The sequence below is a fragment of the Chenopodium quinoa genome, unplaced genomic scaffold (genome assembly GCF_001683475.1).
Source record: "Chenopodium quinoa cultivar QQ74 unplaced genomic scaffold, ASM168347v1, whole genome shotgun sequence".
NCBI classification, from domain to species: Eukaryota; Viridiplantae; Streptophyta; class Magnoliopsida; order Caryophyllales; family Amaranthaceae; genus Chenopodium; species Chenopodium quinoa.
Genome location: NW_018743331.1, coordinates 9,733,968 through 9,749,964, shown reverse-complemented (window position 1 = coordinate 9,749,964; position 15,997 = coordinate 9,733,968). Strand labels below are relative to the sequence as shown.

At 34.1% G+C, this 15,997-nt stretch overlaps 1 protein-coding gene across 1 annotated transcript; it reads right to left on the bottom strand.

Moving 5' to 3' along the window:
• Nucleotides 1–7,997: 7,997 nt before the first annotated feature.
• LOC110737913 (persulfide dioxygenase ETHE1 homolog, mitochondrial-like) lies at nt 7,998–15,759 on the bottom strand. The gene is made up of 9 exons (XM_021918259.1): nt 15,257–15,759; nt 13,110–13,238; nt 11,566–11,673; nt 10,165–10,299; nt 9,349–9,390; nt 9,164–9,223; nt 9,006–9,059; nt 8,481–8,505; nt 7,998–8,383 (listed from the first exon to the last, which is right to left on the bottom strand). Exons 1-9 carry the CDS (start codon nt 15,512–15,514, stop codon nt 8,292–8,294), a joined length of 903 nt encoding a protein of 300 aa, XP_021773951.1. The 5' UTR covers nt 15,515–15,759; the 3' UTR covers nt 7,998–8,291.
• Between the last annotated feature and the right edge of the window lie 238 nt (nt 15,760–15,997).

Sequence of the window (15,997 nt, the reverse complement as noted above, 5' to 3'; positions counted from 1 at the left end):
GCCGGCTGAGCGGCTTCAGTAATTTCCTTGGAGAAGGCCGACGGTTGTTCACCAAGTCTAAGCAACCGTAGCTGCCAGTCCATAGGTTGGACGTTTTTTGCTGTAGGTCCACCAAATGGAGGTGGCTGCATAAAATACTGTTGTTGCGGCACAAATGGTAAGTTTGGTACCGCCTGGTCACTATGAAAGCCGGACTGACGGGAGGTGCCGCCTGACTGACTCTCATGGTACGACTGAGTATGCCTCATCGAGGCATTTCGCAAACTGTCTTGAAAGTTTGAAGTAGAAGCCGACTCTGACAATCGGTCACTCTTCTTCTGCTCTAGCAGTAGCCGAGCATCTGTGAATGTTTGCTTTGACCCGTCCGCCTGAATATGACGAACCGGTTTCCTATTTCCTGTAGGATAACGGAATTTTGTGAAATCAAGGGCAGGTGGCTCCCGCTTCCTAGATTTAGGATGAGGAGTCGCCTCTCGCCCTTGAACTGGCTTCCTCTTCAGTGAAGTGGAAGGTTTCTTGGCCGACTGCTCCTTGATTGAAGCAGGCGGCTTCTTGTTGATCAACTCTTGAATCTCTCCCTTGAAGTCCCTCATGAAGGTCATGAGTTCGTTCCTTGTGATGGGAGCAGACCCATCAGTCGGCTGTTGCCGAGCAGGCGGTGCGCCTGCTGGCTCGCTTCCTGTTTGAAGATGCTCCCGTTCCCTCCTTTCGGTATGACGGGTACGTCGGGCCCTTAGGGTCCCGTCTGAAGCTGTATGAGTTTCAACTTCAAATTCACTTTCGGTGTCATGGTCCGACTAAACTTGAGGGTCGTTTAGGGGACGCCTCTCTTCAGGAGTCGGTACAGACTTGGATGCCATCTCTGAAGTACTCTCCCCACAGACGGCGCCAAATGTTTCGGGGTTTTCTGATGTCCTGCGGGAGAGTTACAATTCCGAGACTGGAACCGGACGCCTGTACCTGCAAAATAACGGAGACTCCTGAGAGCTCCGCCTCCAACGGTCAAGTTAGTACCTGATTAAGGAGTAATTAATGCGGAAATTAAAGTAATAAGGTCTCTCTAGGTGAGAGTGTTTAATGTTGGTAATCTGCTTTGTTAGCGAGATCAGCCGGTTATTAGTGTGTTCCGTAATGTTTCTGTTCTTTTCTTTTTTTAACTTAATGAGGATTAATTAAGTATTTATAGTCTTGAGAAGCGTGCCACTCTCTAGGTTTAGGGTAAACCTAGGGCTGACCGGGCCTCTAAACAGGATTGGGCCTTGTTGGCCGGTTTTCCCATTTGGCATGGGTGGACACGTGGCGTGTCTCAATTGGTCCGTAGAGGACGTATCTGTGATTGACACGTGGCAGGCTCCTATTGGCCTACGTGAAGGACACGTGGCGGAACCTGGTTGGTCCACTTGTCAGACGGTGATTGGTGGATAAAAATCCCCTAATCAACAGGTACACATAAAAGAACTCAGGTAAAAATATTCTATTCAAATTCCTTTTAAGTATAGCCAAAAAGAACATTACATACATTTATAAAAAAACGCAAGCATATTTATCCAAAACTCAATTTTCATTGGTTAAAAAAAGGAAAAATGTCATAAACTAATTTACATTTCATAATTAAATGGTTATGTTATTCCTTTTTCCATATTTATAGCTTTCAAATTATAATACCCATAATTGTTCATATTTAATTTTTGAAAACGTGAGGACTCTATAATAAAAAATTGAAAAACAAAGAGAATGTTTTAGATAGAGAAATGGAATTTTTAGAGAGAGAAATTGAATTATAGCTTCCTCCTAATAATGCTGATCGTAGATTTTAGATTATTAAATTTGTTCATTGATCATTGTTGGCGGATTAGGTGGGTTTTATGTGGAGATTAGGTGGGGGTGGATATCCAAGTGGGGGGTGGGGCGGGGATAATTTTGGAGTTGTACCCGCCGGGCGGGGATGAGGATGGAGATGGATTTTAGACCCACCGCAGGGATGGGATGGGGATGGGTATAAAAATTTTAGGTGGGGGTGGGGATGGAAAGTCCAACAGCCGCCCCGCCCTGCCCCGACCAATTGACATCCCTAAGTGTGTGTTGCAACTATTAAAAAAATGGAGGAAGAATATAATTCTATATATATTTTTTGTATTAATTATCATCTAATTATATATATATATATACGGGGAGGTTCCGCTAAAAACAGAGCTTATGGTGAAAACTAAAAACAAGCAATCTTAGTCATTCATTACTAGCACAAAAGATCAGACGGTTCTAAAGCCCTAAGATCATTCCAACCTTACATATAATCAATTCAACCGATTTAAAGTTTTTTTTTTTTTTTTTTTTTTTTTTTTTTTTTTTTTTTTTTTTTTTTTTTTTTTACAAACGCAACGTTTTAAAGGTCACTACATGCTAAAATAAGGTAACTTTATCTAAATTGACGATATTTACATAGAGTCACTATATATAAAAATAACGTAACTATATACAAAAATAGGGTAGCTATATCAATTTTTACAATATTTACATTAAGGTCACTATATACAAAAATAGGGTAACTATTTCAATATTGACCATATTTACATAGAGGTCACTATATACAAAAATAGGGTAACTATAACAATTTTTACGACATTTACATTAATGTCACTATATACAAAAATAAAGTAACTATATCGACTGGGTTTTTGACACCATTTACATAAAGGTCACTATATACAAAAATAAAGGTCACTATATATAAAAATAAGGTGACTGAAACAAAATTTACAACATTTCAATAATTCTAAGGTTATTATATCGAAAATAAGGTAACTATATATAAACTTCGGGTAATTATATTAATTTGACATCATTTACCCAGAGGTCAATAAATATAAAAATAAGTATTAAAAAAGTCTATGTAGGATTCGAACCTACATCCCGTGATTACACGGTGCTCGACCAATTGAGCTAATAGGCTTTCAACATGCCAAAACAGCCAATAAAAGCATACCAACATCACAGACCAACATCATACAGACTGAAGCAAAACAAGCTTGACAAGATCAACGTTTTAAGGACAGAAGCAGAGGCAAATAAAAGCATACCAGGATATCATGATACGAGCAAGCCACCTGTATATGAGGAATCCCAACAAAATGTAGATATTGAACAGGCAGGCACCAAAAATCATACAATCAGAGATAAATCTTCACAAAGGCTGAAGAAGGTTACTACACTAACTACAGCTGACAAGGTAAGATCAGGCATGATAGAGCTCCCAATAACGCAAACTAGCATACTCGAATTCTAGAAATAAATTTCTAAAGACACGCTTCTACTATTTAACTAACATGTCCTTTACCCTGCATATTTCAAGATGAGAATAAAGTATCAACAGTTATTGGAGATCAAAGGGAAAAATTGATACAACCTATAAATGGTCTTGAAAGCATTGTACAATCTCAACAGCTCTAGTATATTAAAACCCCACATTAAAACCCCACAGAGGCCTACTCAATAACCTATAGATAGTATTACATGCCAGACCAAAAAGGAGCAAAAGGAATACATACATACAATCTCCCAAAGGACAAATAAAACAAATCAGATCAGTAATCAAATCATTACTCCCAGATCAGTAATCAGGATAAATGAGTTTTGCTAAAAATTTAGTCTTAAGCTCAATTAAACAAAGGAATTTCAGAAATCTGCAAGCTTCACCTGATCCTTCATCTGCATAAGAGCCAGGGGATACTTTGATGTCAACCTGTGTAAAAAAGACAATACTTGTATTATTCGTCTGAGAAAATCACGATGTCCCCATTACACAAGAGCCAGAATATCATGGTTCCCCTTACACAACTCGAAATCACATTGAACGAAAAGTATGACTCAAAGGACAACCAAACGATCAGTTTTAGAAATAATTACTCCCAGATCACCAGCATGGTTTTATTTCAGATTACTCAAGGACTGAAGACGACTAGATGACAATGTAAGACATCATTCTTCTTGTTGGATATGTTAATGAGCTGTCGATTTCAATCTATGGCAGACTGGCACACTAGCTAGCAGATGTGATGCATACAAAAACATAAGACAAATGACAATTAGAGAGTGGAAGTATCTATATCTGAGCTACCAGTATCAACCCACCAGTTACTTAGGGTAGATTTTGTTCTTCACTCGAGTTGGTCTATACATTTTGTATTTATTGTATGGCATGACGAACAGAAATGGGCAGTCTCGAAAGGCTTCTCAGATTATATTTCAAGCATACCAAATAAATCAATCAGGTTTACAAGTTCATAAGGCAAAACAACTCACCTTATAATGAGGAGGAAAGTAATGCTTTAGCTTAACTCTTAGGCACAAGCCAATAACAATCGCCATACTGCAATGTTGGACGGTTGGGGTGAATGTTATCCTGTTGAACAAGACCACAATGCACAAGATCAAGGTTGAAATGTGATAAGGGGCGAGGCTAATGAGACCAAGAGCAAAAGAAATTAAACAGGTTAATTACTTTAGTACTAGTGCTAAAATAGTTACTTTAGAGTTTCTCCAACACAATCAATTATCTCATTTTGAAGTAGTGAAGTTGTGGCAACAAAGCCAGCTATAACGTGTTGAACTGAGGTCGACTATTCGACATTCAAATTCTCATAACTTTAAAGAAGCTTAAAAGAGATTTCAAGGTAACAACAGACAAATGTGACGCTTCAAAGCAAACATGCAACTGGATCGTTGTATGTAAAAAACAACACATGGAAAACATGTGGTGTTCTCAACTACTCATAGTACATAAGTTCAGCAATAAGCATGTAACATGACTAACATCAGTATATTGCTTACTTAATATTTTACCTTATACTCCTAAAACACCATATGAAGCAGTATATCGCTTTCTGCATAAAACTCCTTAAACCAATTTCATTTGTGAAGGCATCAGAATGCATCCCATGGTGAAGCTCCTTGTATCCTGCGACGTAGTCTTTATGCAGTTGTCTGCAATCATAAATGAAAACGGAAAAGGAATTGTTAGCAAAATCTTGATAAGGAATATTTAGAACAGGAAATTGAACAAAAATCACAAATGAAAACAAACAAAAACCAAGCAAAATCAAACAGGAAATCGAACAAAATTGAACAAAATCGAACAGGAATTCGCAAAATCAAACAAAATCGAACAAAATTGATAAAAAAAAAAAAGTCGAAAAAATTGATGACCAAAGTCGCAAACTCGCAGTGGAAATCGAACAAAATTGATGAACAAAACACACAAAATCGCACAGAAATCGAACAAAATCGCAGAAATTTTTTTTGATAAAATTACCAAATGATATCGAAAATTAAAAATCTGAAATCTAATCAAATTATGGAAAAAAGAAAATACAAATTTGATGAGAAAAAGTCGAAAAATCGCACTAGAAATCAAACAAAATTGATGAACAAAACACGCAAATCGCACAAGAAATCGAACAAAATCGCAGGAAAAAAAATTGATAAAATTGCCAAATAAAATCGAAAATTAAAAATCGGAAAATCGCATAAATCAAATCACAAAAATCGCAAAAATTAAAATCGGAAAAATCAAATTGAAAAATCACAAAATCTAGTTGAACATCATGCGTTTTTCATGAAAATTTGAACAAAATCGGAAAAAAAAACGTACCTGATTTGAGCAATTTAGGTTGTTTATGCGAAATTTGAACAAAAATTCTTCAATTTCCAGCAATTTGTGTTTAATTTTGGGATTTGAGGAGAGAGAAAGATAAGAGGTTTGCAAGTTTGAGGAGAGAGAAAATTTTGGACGGTGGGTTATGGGTTTGAGCGAGGATATGTGTTTTAATCTCAGCCGTGAGATTTGATGGGTCATAATCTACGGTCTTGATTGTCCGTTTTCATGTTTTCAGCTATAGGCTTGTTTTCACATGATCCACATTATATATATATATATATATATATATATATATATATATATATATATATATATATATATATATTTGTAAATCAGGATCATGACGATTGATAATGATGATATTCTTTTGGGATCTCTTCTATTAATGACATATGCAATACTAATAAAGAACGTGATAATTATGTAATGAACATTATTTATATTTACCTAACTAATCCAAAGACAAAATTCAAAAAACATTTCACAATAAGTTGAACATTATGCGACTATAAAAGTACATTCCATTTACAAAACAAAGAACATGGACATTTAAAATACTTTATTAAGAGAGTTAAACGTCGCTCTCATTTTACATACTAACGCCCTCATTTTATCTTAAACGGACCATTATGCCCCTCTCATTCTCACTCTCATCTGATAAGCACCTACTCTTATTTCTCCATGAAAGTGGCTTATGATCTTTCAATAAAAAATAAAAATTAAGTGGCTTATGAGCATTCCTCCATTGATGCAACTTCCGAGCTTTCTCCGTCGTCACACCATCTCCCCCGTGCCATGCTATTTCAATCCGTCTTTCAAAAAAAAAAAATCTCCCCCATGCCATTACCATCTCCTCTCACCTACCACCACCACAAACACCACCTACCATCAGGCCCACCACCACGGCACCACCATCACCGGCTTTAAGAGGTTTTTTTTTTCTTTTTTTTTTACAAATAAAATTAGAGGAAACGCCTAAATAAATCGTATCCCGTAGGTGGAAACGCCTGTATTTTTCGTTCCCACCTGTAGATTTCAAAAACTTCAGGCGTTTCCAATAAAATGCCTAAAGATATCGTAACCCGCTGGTGGGAACGAAAAATTCAGGCGTTTCTACCTGCGGGTTACGATATTTCCAAGTGTTTTCCGACCACCTTCTTTCTTTGATTTTCGCTACCCATTAAACGTCTATGTGAAGAGGTGGTAATTTTAATCCCAATTAAATTATTTTCAATTTTTTGGTTAATTAAGGATTACTTTACAATTACATACTTGTAATCTTGTATATGTGAAAAATCAGCAATTTAAGTTGTTTGCAAATGTCAGTCATATAAATAAAATTAGTGTATTGGACTGATTGTGTGTCCAATGTATTGTGTGTATTACCAATTTTAGGAGAAAGTTCGTAAGTCATCCCACTTTTAAGGGAGAAAATAGAGAAACTGCTTCAATGGATGAGAGTGAGAAAGAGAGGGGGCAAAATAGTCTTTTTAAATCAAAATGCGAGCGTTAGTATGTAAAATGAGGACGAAGTTTAGCTTTTCACTAATGGGCATATGGAAAGAACATAGTGTTAATAAATTATTAAATCATATAAGCAACATCACAAGAAAAACACATAACCTTTATTAAGATGAAATTTATAACTAAATATGGAATAAATTAAATATTTGGGAAAAACTATGACAAAAATAAAATATTTTGGAAAATGAAATTTTAAATTTTGAATTTTGAATATGAATTCTTGAATTATTTTTTGAGAGAATTTAATTTTAGAGAGAAAATTATTATGACAACTCAGTTTTATAAGCGTTTGTTATAGAAGAATGCCATGTTCTTTTCTTTATATGTCCATGTTTTGTACACCCGAATGTACAAATTAGGAATTAATTGTTAAATAATCTAATTACAATGAATCAATGATAAATAAAACTGTAAGAACATTATCTCAACTCAGTCATAAATAAATAAATAAATATGTAATAGAATACATTTAATGCGCATATAGAGATAGAGTAATAGAGTAATGATTAGAATATGGGAAATTTAATTTATTAGGAAGTTTTCTATTTGAATATTATATTAGAAAGATTCAACTCCTTCGTGCAAAATAATTACCTCCACTATTTTTATGTAATTGCAACATTTTTTTATGTTTTTTTATGCAATGCAACATTTTCACTTTTCACACTTGTGAATGCACAATTTCATCCATTAACTAGTGTGTACGTAGTCCGGGCGTTGCACCGAGTTCCTACTTTAATCATTCCCTATGATTATATGTATTTGATATTTATGGTGCAATTATATATATTTATTTCCATGTTTATAACATGATTGATAATTGGCTTAAATGGTTAAATAACCATAGTTAGTATTTTATAATTCCCCTATTGTTCATATTTACAAACTTGCACGACTGCAAACATACATGCAATTTGGAGAACATTGTTCTTCCGCCGAACTTGGCTGCAATAAAAATATAAAACTATGTAATCTATACATGTTTTCTCTACTCCAACACTGATATTTATTAGGAAATTCTAGCTGAGTATATATGCCGAGGAGATTCCACATTGGTGTTAATGGATTTAAAGATGAGAAAGTACTTCAATTCGCACCGATTCATTTAGGGAAATCAGTGTGTAGTTGGAACTGGATCTTGCAAGCCACAAACCATATTTGCTGGAACCGCTACATCTATCATCTTTGGATATGCCAGGTTTAAGTCTGTAATCATAAGTTAGGAAGATCACCGTCAATATTCAACGAGCATCATGAAAAAATAAACATTAGAAAAGATGTGATGTGAGGAATATGTACTTACTTTCCATAATGCTTTTGAATGTTTCCTGCAAAATGATCCAGAAACTAATTATTAAGCATAACAAAAGCACACAATCTCATAGAAAAATAGCAGTAGGCAACACATGCAGCGATGTGGTAACAATGTAACATCCCTTATAACCAGAACCTTAATGTAGCTTATAAAAGAGGATGGCGATCCAATTAAAAAATTCCCTGAGATTGAGGCCATAGATTTTCTAATGAAAAATCATAGAGAAATGTTTATAACCCTATTTATCTTATACGAAGTATCCTGGTAGACATCCATTGAAATTTTGCTTTCCAGAGAAGCATTTAGCATTAACTAGTGGAAGAAATGACTTCGTAATATGACATTATGACAACACACAGAAAAAAAAATAAAATAAAATAAAAAAACAAGAAATTCCATGCTGCAAGTTTATTCAATCTCTAATAGAGCATCCTCATAAATAACAATTAGATTTGCAGACAATGAAGCAGAATACTGAAGACAAAACAAAATAAATGAGTTCAGCTATGTCACCTTGTCTTTTGTCAAGCGAGGGTTATACTGCTTCTCCTCTCCCACAGTGCTTACCTGAATGTCAAATCAACTATTAACTATTGGAAACACTTGTAAAGCTGCAAAGTTTCTGAGGAATTTCACGAAGATTAATATGAAAGCTCAACAATGTCTCTTACTGTAAAACCCTTGTAATCATGAGCAGGATAAACCAATGTCTCCTCTGGCAAGCTAAATATCTGCATCCATGAAATAAAAACAATAAGCTAAATGCAACTTCATGTAGTCTAGTCCAGGAATGATGTGAAATTCTCTTTATTTTCCATGCAAGCTAAAGAAAATGGTTTAAACTACAGGTTCTTACTTGTGAATGCACTGACTTATAGAGCTCAGCTGAACTTCCACCCTGTATAGAAAAAATGTTGTATGCTGATCAGATATTCGACAAACTACATTGGTCAATTGTTAGCATGTTCTTCCCTAACTCTCTATTTTCTCTCTCTCCTCATGTTACCACGAGGATTAACAACACAAAATTAAATTACTATTGCTGGTGTTTGTACCACACAATTAACCCAAAATAACCTGAAAGTTGAAACCTAGGAAGCATGGAAATATGAAACAAAAAGGGACTAAAGAACAGTTTTTCAGTTATTATATAAATTCTATTTGGGTGCCATTTTACTCATTTGCATTGATAAGAATGAGAATTTGACTCAAAATTCTAAATAGGCCATCTCAGTAAAATTTACCATTAAAAAAGAAATTTGTTATTGGAAGCCTTGCTTCATCAATACATGATTCAAAGAGTCAAAAGATACAAATTTTATATCCAAACCATATTTTTTCACCATCATAAGCACACCAAGACACCAAAGATATTCACAATGATTGAGAAAGAGAAGCATGGCAATATACAGGAGAACGAGACAAGATAATCTGATGGTCACTTAAGTAACATGATCTTACAGCATGGTTTATCATACAGTAGCCATATGAATATCAAGCTAAGTTTTCTTTCTACTTTTCTTATACATACAGAGCTTCCAGGTTTTCTATCCCTTCCCTTCCCCTCCCCTTCTTCCCTACAATCCTACATGCACCACCCACCTAATATTTAAGCAGGTACAAAAGAAAGCAGTCAAACACATGCACAAAGATTCACATGCACACAGGGTACCTGAAAATCTGTTCTTCCACATCCACGTATCAGCAGAGCATCTCCTGTGAATGCTATCCTTGGCTGTGGTTGATCAGGCCCATCTCCTGTAACATATGTAACACAGCCAACTGTATGACCAGGAGTGGGGAGAACCTAAGACAAATGTATTGCATTCACAAGCATGAGTTCAAATTCTCAGCACATCCATGTGACCAAAATATCAAGGCTTCTTAACCAACAAAAGTATAGGCCAATCTGTCATTGCACAGCTTCAGTGCTTGTTGCATTCACATAATATGGCATAAGAAACTGAATACTTGTATTAGGTATTAAATATATAGAGGCACTAAATGTGAAACATGATAAAACAAAATAAAAAAAATTGATGTTTTAATTTATTGGCAAAAACCATACAGCTTATGCTGGATGGGGTTAAATAGGAGCGAAACAATTTATACTGTGAGACAAACTCTGTTTCTTGAACTCAACTAAAAGCATCAAAATGAACAAAGAATTTTTCTTCTTTTCTTAGTATTATTATTATTTTTCTAAATCTAGATTCTTGGTATTCAATTCTTATATATTATGACATAAGCCTAAACTACAGAAAATTTTTATAGGACACCCTACATTGTTTTAAAGTTTGAAGTCATGAGTGTTGCTTCAGAGAACTAGTTCAGGAAAAGAATCCAATAAGAAGTTTTGGTTTTAAAAATTCTTGTCTAGAAAGACAAAAACGAGAGTCTCAAGATATCAGCTTTCAAGTTTGGTGTTTTCAGGCTGTCTTCATAGAATAGCTTCATAAAACGGTTCGAACATAGATGAAAGATAAAGTGCACGATCTTTATCTATGACAAAATATCTTAACAATGATGAGCCTTTCTCATCGTTCCCCTCTACGCGAGATTAACAGTTCATATTCCCCCTAGTATTGCTCACATAGATTAACAGTTCATAATTCACCTATATACTCCTTCCGTTTCATAATAATCGCAATACTTTGACTTTTGCACTATTTATATGTTAACTTTGACTGAGTTTTTAATCAATTTATAAAAAACATATATTGCCATGTAATATATTTTTGGATCAGTCTTTATGTATATTTTCATTAAACCAAGCTTTTATACTTCTTAGTAATATATAATTACAAATATTAATCGTCTAAGTTGTGCATCAGCATGTGTGCCGGTCAAAGTGTTGCGATTATTATGAAATAGAAGGAGTAGCAACAACATAGATAACAGTAAGCTTAGTTTGTCAAAGACGGCCCACTGCGCAATTCACCGGTATTAAAATACATCCTCCAGTGAAATTAATAGCTGTGACAGACACTCTTTGCCCATGGCAAAAGAACAACATCAGAGAATTTTGAGCATAACAAATGAGATATAAATTTGAAATAAAATGCACACTTACCTCGAGAACGAGGTCACCAACAACAATTCTGTCACCAGATTCCACCAAAAGATCAGCTTTAGCATTGCTTGCTTTGGAAATGACAGATATAACCCCAGAAACCTTACTCTACAAATAAACAGAAATGATATTAAAATTTCCTCAATTTAAAAGATGACCTGATGGATAAAACTGTAGTACTTTTTGAACAATCTCTCAGAGCCCTATATTCCTATTGTTCCCTCCTACTACCATTGGAAGTATACAACAAAACGTTACCCCCAAGATGTTTGATAACTACATACTAAGTTTATTACTTGCTCTATCCATTATTTTAAATCTAGTCATCTATATATGTTCTCTCTTTGATGGTTTAAATATGAAATCGGAAAGCCTATAATTTCAATCTAGTTATTACCTGTTGTGTTTTGAAAATTAATTATGAAATCCGGTACAGGTGGATCAGTATGCACATATAGGCTTCTGAATAACTTCTGGTGAGTATAATCAAAGGAACCCCATAAATTATTACAAAGAACTGGATCTTGAATCAAGTCTCCAAAAAACAGTGAATCATAAAAAATATTAGATGTAGTCATGGTCGCAATTGCAGTATTGATCATGGTGTGCTTCACAACCATCGCAACATAAATTGACAAATTGGTTAAGATCCACTTTATCCATTTAGGCTATGTTTAGTTCACCTGATCTGATTTGATGATTTATTAATCGATCTGATCTGATTTCAAATTTGACATTACACTAATCCTTAATATAAAAAATTATTAATTGAGATGTCATTAGATTCGTGTTAATGTGTACTTTCCAGCAATGAAATTGTCATATTTGTTTCAAATATTTTAAATATGGAATTAAAGATATCTAGCGATAAGTAACACAAAATAAAAATAGATATGGTCTGATTTGATTTGATCATTTATGAAATAAACAAATATTTGTTAAATAAGTTGAACTGAACATAGGCTTAGTACAAAAATATTCGACATAATTCTTCAGATTTAGTTTTTAGAATTTTAACTCATTATTTACAAAGAAATTAAAGATGATAAACATTTATAATGAAGCATAATCTCATGTTATACTACCTTCAAATTCTAATTTTCCTTTTTCATCTAATTTTAAAAGCTCTACCCACTTTTACTTTATTCCTTATATTGACTTTTTATTTACAATCTATGATCTCTTATCCCACTATGTGAAACCCAATCATAAATTATAAGTTTAACCTATCTTTCTCCTCTTAAAAGCTAAAGTACCTACATGAGTGGCCTCCTTCTTCAGTTTTCCTTAGGTCTATGTTGGTACAATAATTAAGTAGAACTCAGGATGTATGCAAATTCAATTGGGTTAATGTGCTCAATGGTTATAATTAGATTATAACAACTAATGTGATAAAATAACAGTCTATAATGGATAATTCTTAACAGATGACTGTTCATTGAAAGGCAAGTTCTAAATCCATTACAAGATGAGCTTGTTTTATCCCAAGCAATAAACCTTAATTACATGAGATTCAGGAGGGTAAAAGAATGAAGAGCATATACCTTGAGCATCCCAGTTCCAGTGACATGATCAGCATGTACATGAGTGTTCACAGCATATATAAGTTTCAGTCCTAGATTATGGATGAGGGAAAGATCTCTGTCTACTGTCTTGTCCACTGGATCAATTAACTGCATAGAGATAGCTTGTGTCAGCAATATATTAAAGGAATTAGTGATAAGTGGTTATAATATAATATTTGAGGAATAAACAAGATCAAATGAGAAGTTTCCACACAAAAGCATAAAAATGGACTGGAATAAGATGGAAACAAACCAATCACTTGTAAGGCTTTCCACTTTGGAATAAGCAATCTTATGAACCTAAAGAGAATTAAAATGACAAGTGTAGTTCTACAAGATCATATTTAAACGAAGTACACAACTATATTGATGGCTGCTGAATTACAAGATTACTCTCTTCAAAGGTAATGCAATTATAAAATTTTGCAAGGTTTTTAGATCAAATACAACAAGTAAAAGTAGGAGGAATTTTGCTAAGGAAGAATTAGAAATTTATAGATTGTTATATTCAAAATGGTTTACAGGGATGAGAACAATCTCACATGAACACTAATTTAAAAGAGAAAAACACATACAAGATTAGTAAGAGTAATGAATTATTTTTAGACACCATGAAATTGTTGAGAATTATTACTTCTAAGCTGCTTACAAGTAACAAGCTCCAAATGGATTTGCCCAAAGTTCATCAGAATGCTTTAATTAAGCTGATGCTTGACACTCATGATCAATAAATAGTGGGCAAGTTAATAAATATTTAATCTCAAATTAAAGAGCCTTGCTTGAGGAGAATCATGTGTCAACTATCAAGCCAAACAAGCTACAATGTTATATTTGTAACAGGTATGAGCTTCACTACTAGAAAGTCACACTCATTTCTGATTGTTTCTCTTCATTTAATCATAAAACAGTTTGCAAAATTCAAGTAAAATAAAATAGGCTCTTCACATTGCAAAAATGAATTTCATAGTCAAAAGATTGTGAAGTTGTACAGTATTGATCAAGTTCTCAATCTATATAAAAGTTTCTACATCTATGACAACCAACGCATGCGTGCAAACCAAGCACAATATATCTCTGCTACAGCACAAAATGTTCATGTATACCCTTAATGCACTTAAAACAACATCTATATGATATCCACTGCCCTGATATAGGCATGGACACATATCTAACACTGTAATATGCACAGAAGGCCAAACACTTGAGACTATTTTACAAAATAAGAAATATGCACATATACACTCTGAGCCAAATTTGAATGACATAATATCCTCTATTCAAAATACTGTATTTATTCCAAACATCCAAAGGTAACCTCAAAAAGGAAATCAGTATATTCTTTCATTATTCCCTTCTCAGAAGATTCGATAACTTTTCATTTCTCTTCCCCTGAAGGAACCATGACCATTCTTCATATCAAGTAGCTTTCACATCTTTTATAAACTAAAATCATATTTCGAATTATGAGTAAGGAAACAACTATGGATTCCAAGTCTCAAAGAAATAGACAATTTGACATAAACTTGCCACTATGAATATATAATATCATCATAAAGCCATTCATTTCATGATTTTCACCCAAAAATCTAATAAAAGTCTCATTTCGTATCTTTTTTTTCTAAATAACTTTATTTCATATTAATCCAATCCACCAAACTCCACTAATTCGATTTTAATGTTTGCTAAAAATCATGAGTATAACCCTCACTAGTAGTACTAGTTTCATCCCCAAATAAAAGTCGCATTTCAGTGTTTTTACCCAAAAAAATAGCAGCTTAATATAATTTTTATTTCACTTTTTTTTATTCATTTTTAATCAATCAAACCCCATTATATGATTTTTATATTCGCCTTAAATTAGCCGACAAAATTAGTTTTTTATTCACCACAGCAGCAGCAACAAGCCTTGGTCCCAAAATGATTTCGCAATCACCAGATAATAACAAAATTCTATATCAACAACATAATTTGACAAGTATATCACCCAATCACCCTAACAAGATAAGAATCAAAATTTTCTAAATTTCGCAATTAAAGTCAACTAATCTATTTTAATTTACACATTTTACAAAGATAATAGTCAACAAAATACAAATATCGCGAAAATGCAAGAAATAGAATCAAACCACAGCATGTTTTTGGGGGTGAGAGACATCAGCAAGAAGGTAAGTATAAGTGGAAGAATCCTTCTCGAAAAGCTGGCGAAACAGATACTTGGAGGCATGAGACGGCGTCGTATGAAAAACCATTTGAGAGCTTAGATTTAAGATGGGTTTATTGTTAATGGTGATTACAGAAGATGGGTTTTTGGGAGGGAAGAAATTGCAGAATTTTTTGGGAGACAATAGAGATGAAGAAATTCTGAGTTGCTGTAATTTCAACATTATATTTGGTTTTTTTTTTTTTTTTTTTTTTAAAAAAAAAAAATTTATAGTTGTGAAATTTTCAACGAATTAAAGTCAAAGAGAATAATGATAATAATTGGAGTATGGATGAGGTGGGTTTGATCTGGGTGATTGCTTCTTCAATGGCGAAAAGGAAACTTAGTTGATGTGTTAGCCTCCAACCTGCTGGATGATTGTTGATTTGTTGGTGATGTTCAACAGGTTTTTTTGGGATTTGTTAAATATCGCCAGCAAATTTCCATATAAAGCCCACAAATTAGACTTGGTTTGACAATTTTGCCCATTTTTAAAATTGTAGTTAAAGTGAACAGATCTCGATCTCAAAAATGTGGAGCCGTACTGGGTCGCCGGGGGAGACCGGAGGGCAGGCCGGAGATGCGGGGGACGCCGGAGGTACGTCGTCGTCGAAGGAAAACGAGGTAAAGTACCGTTAAAATTCACGTTGTACCTAACGGCGTCTGA

Coding starts and splice junctions, on each gene's coding strand:
- LOC110737913 (XM_021918259.1), bottom strand. CDS start 15,514: ATGTTGAAATTACAGCAACTCAGAATTTCTTCATCTCTATTGTCTCCC. Junction 13,239..15,256: donor ACCCCCAAAAACATGCTGTG/GTTTGATTCTAT, acceptor ATCTCTATGCAG/TTAATTGATCCAGTGGACAA. Junction 9,060..9,163: donor ATGATTACAAGGGTTTTACA/GTAAGAGACATT, acceptor TTTGACATTCAG/GTAAGCACTGTGGGAGAGGA.